Source organism: Perna viridis, chromosome 12 (genome assembly GCF_037379345.1).
Source record: "Perna viridis isolate PV_CMFRI_1.1 ecotype Kerala chromosome 12, ASM3737934v1, whole genome shotgun sequence".
In the NCBI taxonomy this organism is placed as follows: Eukaryota; Metazoa; Mollusca; class Bivalvia; order Mytilida; family Mytilidae; genus Perna; species Perna viridis.
This window is the reverse complement of record NC_142456.1, coordinates 2526248-2548256: the sequence shown is the minus strand read 5'-3', so window position 1 is coordinate 2548256 and position 22009 is coordinate 2526248. Positions and strand designations below refer to the sequence as shown.

The 22009-nt window shown below is 32.1% G+C and overlaps 2 protein-coding genes and 1 long non-coding RNA gene across 4 annotated transcripts in view; 2 read left to right on the top strand and 1 right to left on the bottom strand.

The window, feature by feature from the left end:
• Positions 1–15437, bottom strand: part of LOC148600763 (uncharacterized) — a 137668-nt gene extending 122231 nt beyond the window's left edge. Inside the window, exon 1 of the mRNA XM_088554975.1 lies at positions 15344–15437. The gene's annotated coding sequence lies outside the window, so the exon portion shown is untranslated. The remainder of the gene's footprint in view (positions 1–15343) is intronic.
• Positions 8556–12566, top strand: LOC148600764 (uncharacterized). Its single transcript, XM_088556297.1, has 3 exons — positions 8556–10145; positions 10540–10603; positions 11010–12566. The coding sequence occupies exon 1, from the start codon at positions 8556–8558 to the stop codon at positions 9249–9251; it is 696 nt and encodes a 231-aa protein (XP_088412423.1). The 3' UTR covers positions 9252–10145; positions 10540–10603; positions 11010–12566.
• A 134-nt stretch (positions 15438–15571) lies between the features above and the next one.
• Positions 15572–17544, top strand: LOC148600762 (uncharacterized). 2 transcript variants are annotated; one of them, XR_015917036.1, is made up of 4 exons: positions 15572–15968; positions 16213–16256; positions 16704–16764; positions 17294–17544. It is a non-coding gene; the product is annotated as an uncharacterized LOC148600762 (long non-coding RNA). The 2 variants fall into 2 exon arrangements; XR_015917035.1 differs by having other exon boundaries at positions 15575–15932.
• The last annotated feature ends 4465 nt before the right edge of the window (positions 17545–22009 follow it).

Genomic DNA, 22009 nt, shown 5'->3' with positions numbered 1-22009 from the left:
AGTTATTAATAGGGGAGCATGAGCCTGAGCTAACTAAAGCTACATGACAACCATGTGCATAGCATTTATTACTTGTGTCTTAATTTCCCTTAACCTTTCCCAGTATATCAATGCAAATTAAATGCTTTGAGGGTATATAAAGATATAAAGATTCACATCTACCCCATTTCCTTTCCAAATTAAAGAACCTTAGTGAGTGCGCTCACATACCTCACAAGTCCCAATGTTGGATACTAAAGTAAGTTTTTTCATAAGAGAAATACAAGGATATAGAAGGATAAAAAAAGGAATAAAAGTGTTTTTTAGGCTTTAGACCTTTATCTTCTAACTAACTTCTATTACTCAGAATGGTAGTTTAAAACTCCAGATAGTGATTTCTTTGAGTTTAAGTTAATCCAAAGTAAATATTGTAGCAGAACAAAATGCACACTTGACCTGTAACTTATCATGGTGAATTTATATACCAAAAATCATGTAAAGTTTTTTTTCTGTGAATTTTGCTAAGTTCAAGGCCCGTAATTTCTGTAAAAATCATCAGAGTGGAACGAAATTTTAATTTGACCTATAACTTGTCATGATGAATTTATATACCAAAAATTATGTCATAATCTGCAAGTGTTTAGAAAAAAAAAAACTCAGAAAAACGGTTATTTCTGTGAATTTAGCTAAGTTCAAGGCCTGTAATTTTTGTAAAAATCATTGAAGCAGAACCAACTACAGTCTAGTCCTGTAACTTATCATGGTGAATTTAAATACTAAAAATGATGTCAATATCTGCAAGCATTTAGAAAAAAAGTCAGAAAAATGGTTATTTCTGTGAATTTTGCTAAGTTCAAGGCCCGTAATTTCAGTAAAGATCAGCAGAGCGGAACAAAATATAAATTTGACCAGTAACTTATCATGGTGAACTTATATACCAAAAAGTCATGTCATTATCTGCAAGCACTGAGAAAATAAAAAAGTAATCAAGGGAACCATGGTTATAGCGGTAATCAAAAGAATGTAATCCAGGGACAAAGACCAGACATGAAAAACAGACATACACAACAAAGAACATAAAGTAACTAAAATTATACATACAAAGTAACAAAAACAAATAAACAACTCAGACTCCATTAAAATCTGGGAGCATGGACCAGAAGCACTGATAGAATAAGCGTCCTCTGCTTTTCTAGAAACATAAGCTCATAAAAAAATAAAGTTCAAGGTAGACGAAAGAGGGAAGGAAATCTATGACATGTTGAACAAATCAGTTTTCATTGCGCTAATGGATACACCATAACGATCCATGAGTTCATGATGACAACCATAAAACTTCTGTAGTGATGATTTCAACCTTGTAGTAACATAACCCTGTTCCAGAAGCCTATTTGTTAGAATTCTAGTGCAATACAAAAAGTCAGCGTAGTTTTGGCAAGCTCTGGCATAACGTTTGAGTTGTGATATGAACACTCCATACGCAGTTGCTGAAGGAATGTTGCCACAGAAGAAAGGAAAGTTGATAATTCTGAATGAGTCATCACGTGTGTCGTAAAGCTTGGTCAATAGTTTTCCTTTACCATCAATTTCTAAATGTAGGTAAAGATATGAGGATGACTATACAGTGTCTATAGTATCCTTTATCTCAAGTTCTTTGGGGTAGATGCGATGTGTCAAATCCCCAAAATTAGGATTGTTTAAATATAATACGTCATCTATAAAGCGGAAACTGAGATTAAAAAAGTTGATTTTTCTCAGATGTGGCCATTTGACCCCTTATAATTCGAAAAAAAAACATGAGAGATATCTGAAGGCAGGCATGGATTTTTATGAGGAATCCAATAGTAAAAAAATTGGAAATCGGACCAAAAATAAAAACATTTTTTTTTTGGGGGGGAGGGGGTATTGCCCAACTTTGCCCCCCTATACCTTGAAAACAGTCTATAAACACACAAAATCTGCTGACATATTTGTTTAACAGAATAAAATAAGAAACACAATAAAAAAAAGAATAATAAAAATTGGAAGAAAAAAAAACCAAGCATTCTACATAAAGCACCTATTCTTACCCTTTTAGGCCCATTTTCAAAAAAAAAAGATAGGGACCACAAAGTATAAATTAATTAGGAACCTTTCTTTAGTGGATAGTAAAATTATATCAAAATTTCTGATCAACTGGTCAACCAAAACAGAAATGAAGTGTCCCCAGATGACACGGACGGTGACAACAGTGCCAACAAGAATGATAACTGCACGATAATATTATACAATCGCATATTTTTTGCGTTTGTATAAAGATCCTTGGTTTCCAGCCCCTTTTAGGCCCCTCATTCTTTAAAAGTTAAAGTCACAACCCCCAAATTCACTTCAAACTCTTATTTTGAGGAATGAACCACTGTGATAAAACTTAAAACAGATCCATTCACACTTAAGTTGCTGCCTGAAAATAAAAAAAAATGTATTTTTCTGGCTCCATTATGGACCCTCATTCAAAAAAAGTTCATGTCATATTCCTAAAAAATCTATTCTAGCTTTCCTTTGAAAGTATGGCAACTTGTCATTCAATATCAAAGAGATCCATTCATTTGAGGTCAAGATATTGTCCAGATCATATCAGGAAAATGATTGTTCTTGGTCCTTGGCACCTTGTGGTGTAATTTCAAACAGATCTATACACTTATATTCAAGTTATTGAACGCATACATGTATATCATGAAAACACCTATTTCTGGCCCTTTTTGTCCCATAATTCCTGAATGGTTTAAGTCATAACCCCAAAAATAAATCCCAGAATTTCTGTTGTTGTACGGCACCTTGTGGTATAATTTCATAAAGATCTATTAAGTTATACTCAAGTTATTGAGTAGATATGGAAGTGTCTACGGACAACAACAACAGCATATTATTATACGACCACAAAAATTTTGCGGTTGTAAAAATTTTTAATCAGACCAATAATAAATGAAATGCTTCACAGGGTGCAGCTAAATACAATTGCAGAGGTTGAAATTAAACAGTTTATGCAAATATCGACACACTATTTAAACTTGTTACAGCTTTAATTTTAATTATGATCAGATATTTGACACAGGATAAGAACTTGACCAGAATTGAAGCAGTCACTTTCTGGCCCTTTATTACTAAATGGTTGAAGTCGAAACCTACCAATTCAATCCACACTTTTCTTTTGGGGTATGGCACTTGTGGTACAATTACAAAGCAATTCATTCCCTTTATCATGAAATTAAAACAAAAACTTATCCTTACTTAGCTCTACTCACAACCCCAAATATTATTCCCAGTCTTCCTTTTGTGGTATAGAAACTTGCAGGAATTATATATGGGATCCACTAATTTTTTTACTAAAGTTATTGTCCAAACATAAAGAAAATGCTTGTTTCTGGTCCCTTTTAGGCCCCATTATTCCATAAAAGTTCAAGTCTTAATTCATAAAATCATTGGTGATATGGTATCTTTTTATAAGATTTCAAAGCAATCCATTCATTAGATGTAATAATCAAGTTATTGTCTAAACACCAGGATAATGCATGCTTCTCGCCCCCTTATTTTCAAAATGTGCAAGTCCAAAAACCAATATCAGTCTGACCATTGTGGTATAGAATATTGTGGAACATCAAAGACATTGCTATGGAATCATGTAATAAAAAAAATCTGTGAAAGCTTCATCAAATTCCGTTCAGCAGATATCAAAATGCAAGAGCTTTGTTTCTTCTTATAATGTGATAATATAGCTTCTGTTCAAATACAAAGGTATATTGCATGGTCAGTTTCTCTGTCTTTCTTTTTGAAATTAACAACCAAATATCAAGATAATAAAATAAGTTACTTGCAATAACATACAAGCATTTCTGTTTGTAAAACAACTGGTCAGCATACTATTCAATTTTAAAACAATTGAAAATTAAAATATACGAAATTTGCAACTTCAAGCTAAGAAATGTATGCAAAATTCATGTGTAACCATATCTGAAATCTGACTGAAAACAAAGGCAAAGTTTTACATGAGGAATTCATACCTGTTCAACTTTTAGGGGAGATCTCCCTCTTTTCAACTTTTCTAAAAGGATATATAGTGTGACAACCTTTTTCTAAGAAAAAAAAAGATAATTTTGCTAGAAATCCAAGTAAAAAGGTATGACAAAAATATAAAATCTACGACAATCTTGTCAATCTACTAAGGGTTTCTAATTTGATTATAATTTTTTTTGTGTTTCAATATCAGTTCTTAGATTAGAAGAGCCATAAATCTGACAAGACAAGAGATAAGATACTTTATTATCCTCAGACACACAAGTGTACAAGAGGGCATCAAAGAAATACAAACACAATCAATAGCAACAGGGGTAGACAAATTACAATCATAATAAAGTCAATCAAGTATATATAAAGTTGCACAATTTTCATTCATAAGGATAACCACGTGGTTGGATTAATCAGTAATTCATATTAAGTGAGTACAAAAGTTGTAACTACTACAATAATTTGATAAGGTGTTTTATAACACAGTATATTCTTGTATATAGTGTAAAATTGCAGTATGATAGCATACATTTCATTTTTTTTTAATGTTGAATATGTGAAATAATATCTTGGGATGAATTTATTTCTCAACTCTACCACCACAGGGTTTCTGCAGCCAAAAATGTAATGGAATTCATCTCCCAATATTGCACAATATTCATAAAGTCTTTCTTGTTTTGGGATACTTAACCACCTTCCTGTTTCAACAGGAAATTTTACATTTGAACAACAGAACTTACACATCAAAAACTATTTCCTTTGTTAAGCCTAAGTATGTAAGGCTCAAGACAATGTTTATTTTTCAACAAACTTTAAAATTCTCCAAGAGAGGAGTTACACATATTTGAAAACCATGATTGTATAAATTGGTCAACTAGTTTCTGTCTCAACATAAGTCTAAAAATTAAGCTAGATAGTTAGTTCTCATGTTCAAGAGGCTGTTCCAAAAAGTACACATTCTTAGCTCGATTCTAATTTCCATTAGAAAATGTCTAAGTTCTCCATAAACCATATAGCTCAGTTACAAAAGGTGTTGATTGCTGTCTAATCAGGTATTAAGGGAAAGCTTCATGACAGGTAAATAATCGTTGAGAAGCAATTAGGTGATTAAGGTTATTGGATGATGAATGACATGTAGATTGAATCTATCACCATTTTATGGACAGCCAATAATTTAATAATGGTTAATTTCTACTACACAATTAATTTGACAAACACTTTCAATTTAACAGGTCCAACTTCTGTACAACTACAAGTGTAAACAATTGTAAAATTACCCATGTTTGGGTATATTAAAAAATTCGGTTATCTCCCTTAGAATTTTAATCTCTTTTTACATTTTCAACAGTAAAATAGATTCGCATATAAATGTGTTAGCAATAGTTAAAGGAAATAATGTTCCTATACTATACTTCTTACATTTCCTGAAGCATTGTACCTCATGGAATGCAGAAATGTAAATTAACACTTGCCCATGTTTATCATTAAAATTAATATTGAATCAATATAAACAGTTGGGAAGATGTTCAAGATAATTATAAATAGTATAAAAAAAGGAGTACCAGTAATATATGAAAATGTTTATGTATTTCAATAGTCCTTTTTTCAGATGCAAGCCATTTAAGCATGCTTTTCAAAGGAAGGTAATACCCCTACACACAACAACTTCAGGTCGGCTGTCACATTGGAGAAAGGAAGAGCTTTAAAAATTTTCCTTGAAACTTACACTATTTTTACTTCAATAAGTACAAAAATGGTTGAAAAAAGTTCTTCAAAGTATCCAAGTGCATACCACAGCTCCAATAAATCAAATTTGCTTCAATTGGACAGTAAACCAGTCTGTCGGACTGAAGAGTTACTTCCCTTGGCTCAATTTTTTTTCAAAATGAAGTCAAAGTTAAGCTATTGTGTTTTGAGAGTATTTATACTTCAGGATTTCAATTAAGTTTGGAGGAAATTACCATAAAAAGGGGCTTACTATATTCTAAATACTAAATTACATGCACATATATTTTCATAAAACTGTTGCCTGAGTTTTGGTCATCTGAAAAAGGCCTTTTAACGCAAGAGGGATGTCATCCATACATTAATACAGTAAAACCCATAATATTTCCAAAAATGTCGTGAAATTTCCTGTTAAAGATAAATCACACTATTGTTTATGCGCATTGTATGCTGCAAACTATTATATCGTCGTCAATTTGTGACGTTGCTTTCTGTGCGAAATTCGCGATTTATCTCCCTTTGACTGTTGAATCAATATAACATTGAGATTCAAGAGCCGCTTTGGGAAATCTTCCATAAATGCCAGGCGTCCGTCCATGTGTCATAAAACATAATTTGCCAGTTCATTTAATTTACTGAGGTAAAAATGTAGAAAAAGTTTCACACGGAGTATCTAATCCAGGCGTGGATTCAGAGGTGCGGATCTGGTGAATGCTCCTATCTTGAAATTTGGGATGTTTTGTTTTTGCATGAAATCATGAATTTTTTACAAATTCTATCCCCACAGATGTTCTTGCTTACCTTTGTTCGGTCTTTAAATTTTATTTATTAGCCCATCGAATTATATATCTCAAGCATATGACTGATTGCCATTCATTTGCAAAAAGTTAGAGTAGGAACACTGGAAGTATAATATAGCCTTACAACCACCATGTATGTTTACCGACAAGGATGACCTGCCAATTTATTTTCTTGATCAAGCTTTTTCAGAAAATCAACATGGATGATCTAAATTCCTTATTACAGAATTAGGGTGTCTAGTTTCATATAATTTCAAAAGGTGGGTCATGAATTTCCCCCAGCTATGCAAGGGAGTTTGTTCTCCTCCTTAATCAAAATAAGGTCAGAAATGGGAATAGGATTTTATCATTAAAATAACAGAATTCCTACATCTACTTAAGGAGCAAACATTTAGTTCATTGGTGGGCAATTATCAAATTTTCTGTCCTGCCCTTTTTTATTAGAAAACTTTTTTCTTCAGCATACAGTACCGAAACATAGGCATTTGTTTCATTTGAAAAAAAAAAAAAAATTGGTCACCTCCTCTTCCTTACTTAGGAAAGGAGGTGACAACCAATTTTTTTATATGAAACAAATGCCTGTGTGCCGAAATATTTTTTAATGTAAACAAAAAAATATTAGGACAATACAGGTTACAGACCACCAATTCAACCAATGAGCATTTGGAACGTACGCAAAAATAGTCCTACGCAGAAATTACCCCTGTTCCTCATAGTGCTGTGAAAAAAGTTCTCATCTTATTTAAAAAATTTAAACAGTTTCTGAAAGGAAAAACATTTCTGTACATTTTATAGGTGCATTTTGCTTCTTGTGATGTGAAGCCTAATCTCCATAATGATTTTTAAATATATCCCTATCTTGTGAAAACACTGGGATTTCCCATGCTATTTATAGACCCTTCACTTCCGGTGACCAGTACTGCACTGCAAGTCTGCTAACCCCACATGCCATTATGAGGAATGTGAGCTGACATATGTAGAATCATGCTGATATATAGTCCTCTGCAGGTTAAAGTTAAGGTAAAGTCCAGAGAAGCCATTGAATATTGTGAAATTAGCATAGAAGCCTATGGGAAGTGGAATTAGTGGTTTTTAGCCTACAAGGTCATGCCCTTTTATTTCTTGAAAATTTCAATCCTGCAATTTTATTTCAAATTTTATATGAACTACACTACAAGAAGACACAAACTTTCACAAGTATGGTAGGTGCACTCTCTTACATGTAAAAATACTTCATCAGCGGCTGTCGTGCGATATTTTTTTCCTTTTATTCAGTAAATATATTGCTACTAACTGTTGAAACGCCCCACCTACATTTGTAAATGTTGAACTTTAGATCCCGATAAGTCACTTGCTATTGAAGTATAAATAAACATTGTGGTACATGTAACTTAAAATACAAATACGAATTATAACATGTTCATGCAAAGAGACACAGTCATGCAACCAGAATAGTTTTATGTACTAGTATTAGAGATGCCAATGCGACCATATATGGCCGCCATTTTGTTTTCTGGTAAAGAATTTGACTTAGTATTTACGTTACCAAAATCCTTCTATTTCGGAGGTGACATTAGCTATGACTTTTTTTATGAATAAATATTTAATAAAATACTTTTTGTAGTGAATATAAGTCTTGTTGTTTATAGTTCTCGGAACGGGGATAAATTATCGCCATTTTTGTAACGGTACCAATACGGTTTTAACGTCGCGCGGCAGGTTTTTTTCAGCGGAATATACGTTTTTCAGACTTAAAAATAAATATGTTCCTGACGTCATATTGAAATAAAAATAACACCCACTGAGAGCTTCGGATTTAAATATCTTTAGAATGGAAGTCGTTTCCGATACACTTCCCAAATCGATCTTGAAATTTTGTTTTCAATACTTCGAAGAGAAAAAAATAAGGTAAATATACGGAGTACGGCTTCACGACATGCATATTCGAATTCTTCAAGTTTTTTTCTTTAAATTTAATTGTCTTTGCTCTGGAAGGCTCATTTTGGACCAATGGTGCATTATTACAACTTTACTCGACATGAAAGCACTGGGCAAACACCTTATCTTTCGATGTTTGGCAGAAATCCAAGAATTCCAGTTGACGCAGTGTTTGGACTTAGAGAGAATGAGAAGGAACCATCATCAAAATTCATCCAGGAGTTGCGGGAACGAACAGCAGAGGCACATCGACTAGCACAGGCTGCTGCAGAGAAAGCTAGAGAGAAGCAGAAGGACAATTATGATATTAAAGTTAGAGGAGGAACAGTGAAAGAAGGTGACAGAGTGTTGGTGAAAGTAGTTGCGTTTGAGGGAAAACATAAACTTGCTGACCGATGGGAGCGTGACCTATATGTGGTGATTACTCAGAAGAATGAGGACATTCCAGTTTTTGTGTCGAGGAAGGAGAATGGGGAAGGAAGAACCAGGACTGTTCATCGCAACCTACTTTTACCTATTGGAATACTTCGAGACAGACCAACACCTGCACCACGGAAAGCAACACCTGCAAGATTGATACCCGCCAAGGAACCGGACCAGACCAAACATGATGAAACAGAGGATGTTGCATCAGATGAAGAGTTAGTATGGGTTCATCATGTCATTGGGGAAAAGGAACAGAACAACAGTGGTTTAGTCATTGCTGATGTGGATTCTGTTCAGAGACCTGATGAAGAGTCAACAGAGACTGGAGGGGACGCCCATTAATCGGAAGATATCATCATTGTCAACGATAGCCAGTCTGATGTTGAAGATAACAGAAGCGCTTCAACAGACCAAGAGGAGACTACTCAGGAAATCAACCATTCTGGTAGTGATAGTTCTCCGGATACAGATGCAGAAGATACACCGGTTCTGAGACGTTCCACCAGAGAACTGAGGCCACCAGAAAGATTTAGATCTGGTGAATACCTAATGACCGTCTGCAATAGGAAAACCACAAAGTGACTGGGAAAAGAGAGTTAAGTTCATTACAACTCTAGCTTCTAATTCTAGTTTACTAAAGGATTTACAGACAGAGGCAGGGCGTTCAATTCTCAAGATATTGGAGACACATTCCTCACCTTAGTACATTAATGAAATGCCGAGACGTCATTTACCGGCCCGGGGGAGTATGTGGCAGAGTGGAATTTAACCAGGAATTGACTGTGGATATAATATTCATTTAATGTTACTCTTTCTATATATTTATGTATTGTATTTTATTTATTATATGATATATGATTTGAGATTAATAAACGAATGGTTTATATGTTTATTAAAACTTACTCACATTTATATTAAAATGTATACATATTGTTACTTGTATCAGTGTAATTGATAATCATTTACTTTGACTGATGGATTTACCTATCAGCTGATGAGCTATTTATAGAACTCTTTTATTTATTGGTCAATTCAGGTCACATGTACTTTAAAATTATCTTCGGGGTTTCCTTTGGAATGTGAGTATTATTCTCTTTGAGTTTGCTGAGCTGGATGGCAGACATAGATTTCCTTGAGATTTTTATAACTTAGTCTATAATTTCTGCCTAGTATTTCAACATAAATCTACTTTGGAAGTTTAGTTGTATTGCTGAGTTTCTGGAACTTGTATTTGAGGTTTGTTTCTATATTTCTAGCACTTTATCCCACTAAAATAACTTGGTTGAATGTTTAGTTTGAATTTGAGAATGAATTTGCAGTATGAAAATGAACTGAGTGAATGAGTAAAATCTATTTAAACCATTTAAAGAGACAAAATGATATAAAGGATTATAAATATTTAAAATAGTTAATAATTGAGCTATTAAACCAAAAGTTTCAAAAGTGACAAATCTTGAATGAATGTGATTTCTTATAAATAAATAGGATATAAATAATTGATTAAATGGTCAAATTTTAATATGTTAAATAATACTTTTATTTAATGATGTACTCAAAGTGTTTCATGTTTGTAATGAATGTAATTCTTGTTCCATGAACACATCAGTTATGAAACATATATTTGCTTCAGGTATTGTATGTGTCATACTGTATTATACCAGACAGTTAACCAGACCTTTTCATCTATTTGAGAGGTAAGCAGTAAGTTGTGTTTTTATTATAATTTTTTGTGTTAACATACCATTTGTGGCAATGTTTGGCAAACTTATGTTTTGCTGTTATTTTAAATCTTACACGTTGCATACAATTAATAAGTATAAGAGATCTGTACAGAATACTATTATGTCAGAAGTTACAAAATTATATTGGTACGAGATTTATGTCAATCATGAATAATTATAATTCATACATGTAGACGCAAGATATATTGAGTCTTAGCGACAGACAAATACATGAAAACATAATCTATATTTTATTCTAACAATATTGTACAGGTTGACAGAATATGTTCTTTATTTAAAAAAAATAGAGTTATCTTTCTTTTCTCTGTACTTAAAGTATTTTATTGTATTACAGGGTCAATTAATTTATTTGTTACAGATTCCAATCTGCCTTATCAATAAAAGAACCCTAAATCATCCATGTGTATTTTGTGGATCCCAATATGGTTTCATTTGTAATCAGGAACATATTTATTTTAAGCGTTGGAATAGGCGGCTATAGAAGGTTCGAGACACTTTTACCGTCATGGCTGACCCTGACCTAACGGAATCCGTTATCGATTCGCACTGTGCTTGTAAGTAAATTTGGAGTTTCTACATAGGATTTACGTCAATGATAATTTATTATTTAAAGAATAATGGGATTTAAAATCTCTATTTTTCTCTTCTGCTACGAATATGATTGATTTACTACCGAATACGACATTTAGGAAAAGGGGGGGTGCTTGTTTACTTATTTCCAACATTATCAATGTTCTTTAAATATTCAAGCAGTATTAAGTAAGTGTTTAGCATTTTGATAGGGAAAGTAATTCCGTCCTTAGTTGTTACTTGTACATTTTAGTGCATGTACATGTATTTAATTTTTTCAACTACTATATTCTGAACAGTCTATGGTGTTTTGATATATTATTATATAATTCAATTTGCTGGCTATGGTTAATGAATATTGTGAGTTATACTAATTGTTATAAACAAACCGTCATTGATCTGTAATTATTTTATTAGCCACTGTTGAGTCAAGAACTACATGTATTACACTTGGAGAATTGTTAAAGGATGTATCAAGTACTCAATTGGACAATATTACTAATGAGTACTTGTTGGCAAATGGGATCACCAAGGGGGAGATATATCAACTACTGATATATATATATTGTAACACTAATTTCACAGTTTTGTAATGTTTTAGTTTCAGGTTGATGTTGCTGGTCAATGTCTAACCTTAAGAAAAATGTCTTCAAATGGCCCAACAAAGATGACATTAGTGTTGTTGAAATTTTTTTTTATCTTTTATTCAGATTTTGAGATCAACCCCAAGGACACCAGTGGTAGAACCTGGTTTTTAACACAGTTTGAATCTATTTGTTCTGAATATAAAAAGTATTATGATGAGTATTTTTCCTAGGTCTTTGTGTATGACATGTAAGACAATTAATATCTGTTATACTTTCAGTAGTACAATGATTTTACCAATTTTTATCTATTTATAGCATCTAGTACACATACAAAATTAATGATCTTTTATTGTAGAGAATCCTTGGACTTTCCATATAGATGTAATTGCTGTTTTTATAGGAAAATCATAAGTTATGTTGTAGGGAAATTGACCTCATGCATCATATCTGCTATCATAAAATGCATGTATTATTCTTAATTAAGACACCTAAAAAAAATAGATATTTTTTATGTCTTGACATAACTGTTTTAGTGGTTTTATCAGATTAATATTTTGAAAATTAAATATCTTTTCTATTAAATTTATCACACCATTTAAAAAACATACGGTCAGTTTCACTGCAAAAGTACTGCATTGACTCAATTTTTTATCTTGTCATGTTGTATTTACATTCTTACATGTGTACACTGATTCTTCTTGTAATTATTTCTTGCAATTACAACAGATATTCTTACTAACTGATATTTAAATAGATTTTTATATTTCTTTTTCATTAGATTTGGTTTGTCTTGACTCACTGTATGATCATGATGGCAGTTATATTTTAAATATTGTCTTGATCAAGAAAAACAATAAATGAAGTAAAATCAACATTTCGCTCTGCTTATCACTACCTGAAGATGTAAAAACTTCACATACACACAAAAGAGAACCACTTACATTGCACAAATACAGTCGCTTACCAAAATTACATATATGATTATAGTGTACAACTATTATGGCAGAATCATGATATTTCGATTTATAAACTATTTTAAATCAATTCAGTCAGTAACCTTACAAAACTTGGCCAATTTCACATGAAAGCATCTGAAGCATTGGATAAAACAAGAAGTAAACATTAAAAAAAAAATAACCAGTTTGAAATTTACCATTTAAAAGTTCCTCACTTATCTTAGGATTTTTATAGTGTCTATTATAAAAATCCTTGATTTATCAAATCTATACATGTACATGTACTTTTACAACATTCAATTTAAAGTTAAACATGCAGTTTTAGAAAGGAAGATAAGAATGAGACGATTAAAATGATACCAAGATTGTAAAAATAGGTTGATTTTTAAGAAAGTTATTGCTGAAGATAAACTTTTTGGTTGCGAAATGGATATCAACGAGAGCAGCGGCAATTTTTATTCAAAATGGCTGCCTTTCCTTTCGTCTCTCATGTAATATACTACAGTACACAAATAAATAATGTCTTAATACAGGAAATAACAAAACATGAAAGGACTAGCTTAAAAAATCTGGACTAAGTGAAAGAAACCAACTGTTGTCATAATTTGGCGGCCATCTTGATTCAAAATGGCTGCCATTTCTCCATGACGACACTCAAAACCAAAACAAAAATTTTGCTTACTCTATAACGACAATGCATGCCAATTTTCTTGATCATATCTGTACTACTTTTAAAGATATGATACATTAAGTGATATGGGTTATTAGTCTTTATACTGAATTGGTTGCACTGCACTACAGATACTATAGTGCCATTTTGCCATTACAGGCTGAAATGGTAGAAGTGGGATATAAAGTAGTTGATCAATCTTAAATTTTATGTTTGGATTGATTATTAACACTTCTATCTTGAAGAATTCTTGTAGTTTTCTTATGAATTAAGCCAAGAAACAAGTTTGTAGTAAGCATTTTTTTTTTTTGGCAGGGGAAAAATGGTCATGGAGGCTGTTTTGACCCCGTCAAAACAGACTTGCTGTAGTACTGGGCTTGGTTATATTCCTAAAAGCGGAAAAGGCTGGATCTTAATACATAGTAATTTCAATAAAAAGACTCCATTCTTTGAGAAAATAAATGTTGAATGATGTCATTTCAATAATGGCTTCAGTATTTGCCTTAAAAAAATGGCTTAAAGTCATTTTCTGATTTCATTGCGAGTGGAAAAAAGGGGGGATGATTTTGGGACTTTAAAAATGTCATAACTTGGCAACCCCTTGTTCGATTTCAGTAAATGAGGGCTCAAAATGCTGGTCTAAAGAAGTTCTATCTATTAAACATAATATAATCACCACATTTCTTAAAAATATAGATACATGGACTCTCTACTATATCGCATTCTGTTCTCTCCAGTCTTATTTTTTTTTTTTTTTTTTTTTTTTTTGTCTTTCGATTATTCCTTCACAGACAAGTTTTAGTATTGCCATTTTAATATTTTTATTTCTTCTGTTTTGAAGCTTGTAAAGACGTCCCATCGCTGACAATGTCAAAACGTCATCCAACATAACATTTGGAGTAGGAAACGTCCAAAATCCAAACAAAATTATATAGAAATGGTACAAAAATGTGTTTAACTTCCTTATTTGATCGGTGACCCCCACTTTTTAAAAAGACTATACCATCAGCTAATGGATACTTTTTCATTCAGCAAGTTTGAGAAAAATCTTAACGTGAGAAGTATTTCAGATTACTGTGAATATGGTTCAAAAGTTAGTTTTTCTTTTGGCGAGAAACAGTAAAAGGCTTTTTTAGGCGGATAACTTATTGTATTTTGTTTTCAATGTTTTATGAATGAAGTAGAGACAATTTCCAATCTACAGATGTATGGCATGTGTCATTCGTAAAAATATTGGCAAGATCAGAGACATCTGAATTGAATTCAGAAAATGACAAAAACTCCCTGATTTTACCAATTTTTGAACTGCTATATCTTTATTAAAAGCATGGTGACCTATATTTTTTAGATGTTTATTTCAATGCCTTTATACTTGAGACAATTCCATTAAATTTTCACGAAATTCCTGGTTAGTGTAATTGTCTTTATGATGATGTCCTGCCAAAAAAAACCCAAGGAGATTTTCAAAATTAATAAGTCTGGAAGACATGTATTTTTGTAGCAGGAAACAACAAGTAAGGACCTAGAAGAAGACTTCTGAGTGGAGTAGTGGACTCTCCTGGGTTACAAAACATTCATATTTCCTTTCTTAGTAGTAGTCAATCTTCTGAAGACTGATGCGTGGAGTAAAAGGACATTGATTGGGAACTCTTTGGCTACTGCCATTGTATTTGAACAGGCTTTGCTTTTTTTAAACTATGTTAGCCACATCCAAGCAAAATTAGCGATTAACTAATGTGTCTAGCCTTCTCGATTTCTCGCACATCATCATCATCATCATAATTACCCTTTGCAAATCGAAGACGAAACAGAAGTCAAAACGAAAGTTCATCAAATTTCGGAAAATAATAAAAATACATGTTAATGCCAGAAAATGACGAACTGCATGTATAGAATAAATTTTACTTACTTTTAAAAAGTCAGTGTAATAGATCTGTAACAATTTTTTGAGTTTCAAAGTCTACACAATTCAACTACCTGGAAATGAAAAACGAAAGTAGATAAAGAAGCAACCAATCAAATCAGAGGACTATTAGGCGAAGCTGCGTCAATTCGTCCCAGAAGCAAGATGTACAAGCACTGAAGTCATCGGGAAAAAAATTACTATGGAAATAAGTATTTCAATATTACAATTCATATGCATGAATTCAGCTTCAAAATTATATGTATTGAAATGCGTACATTTTCTAATACAATTATCCTTTTCAAAATTTGCAATTTAATATGTAGGTGGTCGAGAAAACGAGTAGTATACTATGAGTTTTAGAAGCCATATATCTCGGGAAGTGCAGGGAGATGCACCCCAATGCGCACGCGCATGACGCCACATCCGGTGGCAATGGACCGGAACAAACTCCAAGGCAGCTCCAGTTCCGTACCGTTGACGTTCCTCCACTAATCACTGCATTCGGCTTTTTTCGTTTGTCGAACTTCGCCGAAGTGACCTCCAAGTTGAACTCGGGTTGCCAGTGAAGCCAACATGGCTGACGACGTTACAGGCAATACATCCTAGCTTTAATATTACGATTTTGATTGTATGCAAAATATGTAAAGTGTTACGAATGTTTGACGGTGACGAATATTCGTTTTATAACAATCTTTTTGAAAAAAAATCAATTATACAGATTAGCGTTCTTGATTGAATACAGCACATGATGCATCGTCTGCTCGACTCTAATCGACTAATGCAATAAATAGTAGTCCCGCCAGTGTTAAATTCAATGCCAATTTATAATTCAGTTTTTTGTCATTTAATTTTATTATATTTTTTCTTCGTAGGACAGATATTATGCAGCAGCCGGGTAGCTATTATTTACTTGATTGTAAGTATATAAGCTTGTATGGTAGACTGATTTTTATAAGAAAATATGGCCTAGTGAGAACCTGTTGAAAGTCTTTAATTTTTTTTTACTTTGTTCTGCCAAGTTTATAATATGGCTAAAATTATTGCAAAACCTTTGATATGAACATACTTGTATTGATTTCTACAAAATGTAAATCAGTGGCAGATCTAAAGGGTAGCAACAGGCCCCCTATTATTTTAGCAAGCATGAAATCAAGCTTCGCTCTGCATTGAATTAAATTAACATCCATCTATTTGAAGTCCTGGATCCACCCTTGTTTATTTACTATTGATAATGAACTTAAAAGTAAATTGTGTCTTGACAGATTGTCCTAATTTTGACTAGAAATTCATGTAAGAGTATGTAGTTGGTCAAAACCTTGTATAGCAGCATGTGACCAATTTTTGTAATGTTTCTCTGTTTTAGATACTATAGGAGACAGGAGTGATGAATATTTCTTGAATGACTTCACAATAGACATTAATTTGTAAGCTAAATTTACATGTTCATATCAAAATAATGAAATAAATGTTCAAAGCTGAATATACAGAATTAGTTTGATTTGTTTGTACAATGTGTTATGTTTCTTAGATGTTACTCTTCTTAAATGAAGGAAATAAAGACATATATACACGTATATTGTCTGTTGATCTGCAGTCCACTATTGACATACTCCTAAATGAAAATAAGATTTTAGTGAATTCTTCGCATCTGAAATAGAATTCTTCACAATTGAAGGAGGAATGATTCAAATTTCTCAACTGTTTTATCGTTTATCTTGATTTGAACCAAGTTAAAAAAATTTTGCGATTGCTTCAACTCAAAAGAATACAACAGCGAATATTTTCTTTTTACATCAGCTTGCATTCGACATGCAAAGTAAAGAGGGTTGAACAGGTCTTGTATTTCGAAATCTTTGTAGAACAGTCTTATAAAATTACACTTTGAAAGCTTTAAGAGCAGAATGTCTACAATATTGAAGTTAATGTAGTAATGCAAGTGTACATTTTTTGTAGGTTTCAAGGATCTAAAGGTAACACAAAGAATGGAATGATGATTGAATTAGCTGTTGAGTTATTTCGTTTTGAAACCAATTGACATTTCAATGTTTTTTTGTTTTTTTTTTTGTGAATGCAATGCTTATGTTATGTTAATGAATGTAATGGATGTAAATTTAGTTTTCTTTGTGAAGGCAATTGCCATACTTTACAGATTAATTGTAAAATGAAGAAAGTCAAAGTGTAATTAAATCAGGACTTAATATTTACTTGAATCTTTAAATTCTGATTGCCATTAGACCACAGAATATGAATTTTACTAGAATCAAAGTGGGGCCTAATTCCTAAATAAATGGTTCCAGTAACAATTTCTAAAATCACTAACGTTGGGCTGTACACATCAAGGTTTAGAAAAGAAAAAAACCCTGAAATAAAAATAACTCAAAAACAAACTCATTAGTCTTAAAACATAATTCTCCAATAACACATTTGAATTTGGGAATGCATTGTAATGCCCTTTCTACATTTTTACTCAAATCGCCTGCACTGAGTCAAGTTTCCTAGACCAGACTAATTGACCAGCTTACGGAGGTAGACCTAGGTTAAGGGACATAACTCATGAAATCAGTAATATGTTTGTATCACATTCAATTTCACTAAAATCTTTCAAGCTTTCATTTGAAACAGAATGAAATCAGTCCAAGTTACTTTGATGCTTACACGAGATTGTTATGAAACGGTGAATAGAATCGTTCCTATGATTTTTAAGAGTTGTGTCCCTTACCCTAGGTCTACCTCCATAAAATATAGATCCAATTTAAGTCAAGTTATTGTCTGCACAGTTACTGGCCCATCACAATATTTCCTTCCAAGACTGTTATATAAATAATTCAATAGAATGCTTACCAGTACACAGGTCCACAAAATCAATACCAACCTTTCTTGTTTGAACACATATTCAAGTAATTGCACGAAGACAAAGTATCCACAGATGACGAAAGTGCTATACCATCAGAAATGCAATTTTTTCCCCCATCATATAAAAAGTATATGAGCAATCTTGCTCTACTGAAAACTGGGAGCATAGATCCTGTACACTTATGTCATCACTATATGTAATCCATCATTTTCGGTTTCTGTAATTAAATTCTACAGAAAATATGGTGTAACTGTCTCACAAAATAAATTAAGAAATCCATATGAATGTCAAAAATTTATATTCTTGATTTTATAGCATTACAAAAAACTTAAGTAGCACTCCAGCTAAGGATCATGCAAAATGTGATTTTTAGGTAAAAAGCCTACATTTTTATTTTTGATATTTTCTTTGAGATGTCATAGTAAACAGAAATTAGCATGTGGTTTTTCATATAACCTGTGCTTTTAGGAGATAAAAATTATATAGAATGCACTGTAGATTTCAAAATTAAGGGAGATAACTCTGTAAATGACGCTGAAATACAATAGAACCTACTGGATTTCCAATGTCGATTAACTCCTAAGAGCAGGCAGATTTGAATGAATAATTACACATTTCATAGTATAGACCCATAAAACAACTTAATTGCAAAAACAAAAATATGTAGCCTTTTTGGGGGTGTATCACATTTTTCAGATTTTGCATGACTCTTACAAAGACAGCTTCTTCACATTTAACCGAATGGTCAAGGTCATCTGCAAGAAAAAAATGGCCCTACATTTATAATTATAAAACCGAAAACAGGTCTTAACCTGCATCATAGTCATATATTTTTGTGCACGTTAATACAATGTATAAACACTATGCAAGTTAAAGAAAACTGTGTGTTACAAATCATCTTAAGTATCTACAACAGCATTTATTGTATAAAAAAAATAGCTAACTTCATGAGGTAAAACTCAAAATAATATTCATACTACAAAGTAATAATATGTTTCACAGTGCATGGGAAATTATGAATTGTACAGCACACTTTAATTACATGTAACAGGTCATACAAAATAATCTGCAGCCATTTTCACAAAAAATTGTAAGTGTGGAATCAATTGTAAGTTATAACATCACAATACATTCCTTCATTTTCCTCTCAGAACTTACCATTGATTTTACACATACTCATTCTTGTGAAATTGACAGCTGCTTTGGAACAACTTACACTTATATTGTAAGATTCATCACCATCTTTTGATAAATACAGGCTTTTCCTGTTTTGACTGCTGACAAACCTATGCACTTTGGAATAATACACAGCATGGCTGGACATAGATAATTCAAATTAAAACTCATTTCTATCTAGACATATTAAAAAAGTAACTTGTTTTTGCTGTGCATTTTTCATTTATTATGCAGATAGTGCCAAAGTTGGGGTAGTGAGTTGAGATTCCATCACACATTAATCCTCTTTTCAAATAACTGTGCTGATCAATAGAAGAAAAATATTCAACCATACACAATACTGTTAAAGTACTTGTATTTGTGGTTTCCAATTTTCATGGTTCAGGGGAAAATGATTAGTTCATAATCATTGATTTCATGGATTTGAGAATTGTCAATGGAAAATGTCCTTTTTGTTGGGAACCAAAACCATGAAAATTGGTACTCCACGAACAATAATACTTTCACGGTAGTTGATTTAAGCTGTGAGAATGAGTTGACCACATCAAGAGAAACTCATGTGTTTATTTTGTTGACATTGAACTAGAGGTCTGCACAACACAAATGCTTCCACTTGCAGTACATTTTTTTGAAGTTCAATGGGCATTATTACATACAAAAAAAATAAATAAACCAGAACAGAACTCAACATATGCGTGTAACTTATCAATATAAACCTGCAAACCAAACATCATGTCAATACTGTTAAAGCACTTGTATTTGTGGTTTCCAATTTTCATGGTTCAGGGGAAAATGATTAGTTTGTAAATCATTGATTTCATGGATTTGAGAATTGTCAATGGAAAATTTTGTTGGAGCACAGCATGATAAGACCACCACAGTGGTAGAATCCGTAACAGATAGGGCAAGTGTGGACACTTTCAGTTTTTCACACACATAAGCATAGGGACTTACAGAACAGTTCATTATGGAAACAACAACTAGTCTAGACACAATATAGTACAAAATTTGAAAATTAATAACAAATTTGAAAATTCGGACCAAAAAACAAAAGTAAAATTAACTTTTGCTAGAGTTAAATTGTTAAATTCTACAAAAAGCTATTTTTCTTTAAAATCCACAACAGTTGAAGCAATAAACCCCTAAAAATCAATACCAATAAAAATGTTATTTGAATAAACAGTATAAGTAAACAAGTTAACCCATGTACACCACATTTTTAAGAAAAACCCTTTTGTTAATAAATAGTTTTGCAATCAATGCATGATAAAAACACAGCATCTTGAACTCAGTTCATTTGGGACAAGTGAATAAACAGTATTGATTTTTAGTAAAGGTAAGTATAGGAACTTACAGTCCATTATAAAAACAATAAAAGAACAGCGAGCAATCTCGCAAAAAAAAGTGCTAAAAACTTTAAATTCACTGAAATTTCTAAGTCTAAGGGACGTGACTTCGGAAAAAACATTCAACGGTGACCACAGTGAAACTTAATCTTTAACTTCTCATAGCAAGACTACATACAAAATATACAATCAACTGATAAAAGCACTACAAAAAAAGTGTAGAAAATTGTAAATTCACTGAAATTTTCTAAGTCCAAGGGCCATAACTTCTGTAAAAATCACTCAAAGGTAACCAAAGTTGAACTTAATCTGTAACTCTTCATAATAAGGCCACACACCAAAAACAAACTTATTTGGTAAAAGCATAACAAAAAAAGTGCGGAAAACATGAATGAATGGATACACAGCATTTGGGACCCCTCGAGACGCGTCTTGTTAAACAATAACTGCTTTCTATCAATATAGCACAAATAATAAATTCAGATGAAATAGAAAAAAAAATTGTCTGTTTAAAGGGTGCCAAGCAAAGAAAAAAAAGAAATGTAAATTTCATAGTAAGAAAAACATTTATAAGAAATTTGATTATAAAGAATGCAAAATCTGACCAAAAACCTGCAAAAACTATATGACCCTCTGTCATATACAGAGGTTTTCAAAAATGAAAAAAAACCTATACTCAAGTTATCATAAATATGTAAAAGTTGACAGATAGCAACGAAGACGTGATATTACCTTATTTTTTCATCTTTGTCATAAAAAAAAAATTGAAATTTGATCTCAATACAGACCTATTCAAATTTTTCTGACAGTTCTACAGAAAGTGATAAAAAAATGATATTTCTACTAGTCATGTTGCTACAACTATTAAATGGTTAAAAATTCCATTTTAGCTTGTAGAAAATACCAGAGAGTTCAAAAATCTTACTGTACATAGGTCTAAATGCATGGTGCCTGAAAAAGATTTACAGAATTTAAGTGGAGCATAACCTGAAATATTTTCAGATTATTTTCACTTACACAAAACAAACTCAATTATATTTTATTTTCTTCTTAAAAATGTAATAATGTATATAATTCTGTAATAGGTGAGTTTTTTTTTTTATTAAGTGCTTCTTTTAAAAGGTTAAAAGAGCTATTGTTTGCATGGTCACATTACAATTATCTTTAATATTAATGTGTGTAAAAATACCGCTGTCTTGTGAGATGGAAGAAATATGTATTACATGTATGTGCGATTTTAAGTTAAATTTATATGATTGTAAGCAAATGATATACCGTCATTAAACAATATTT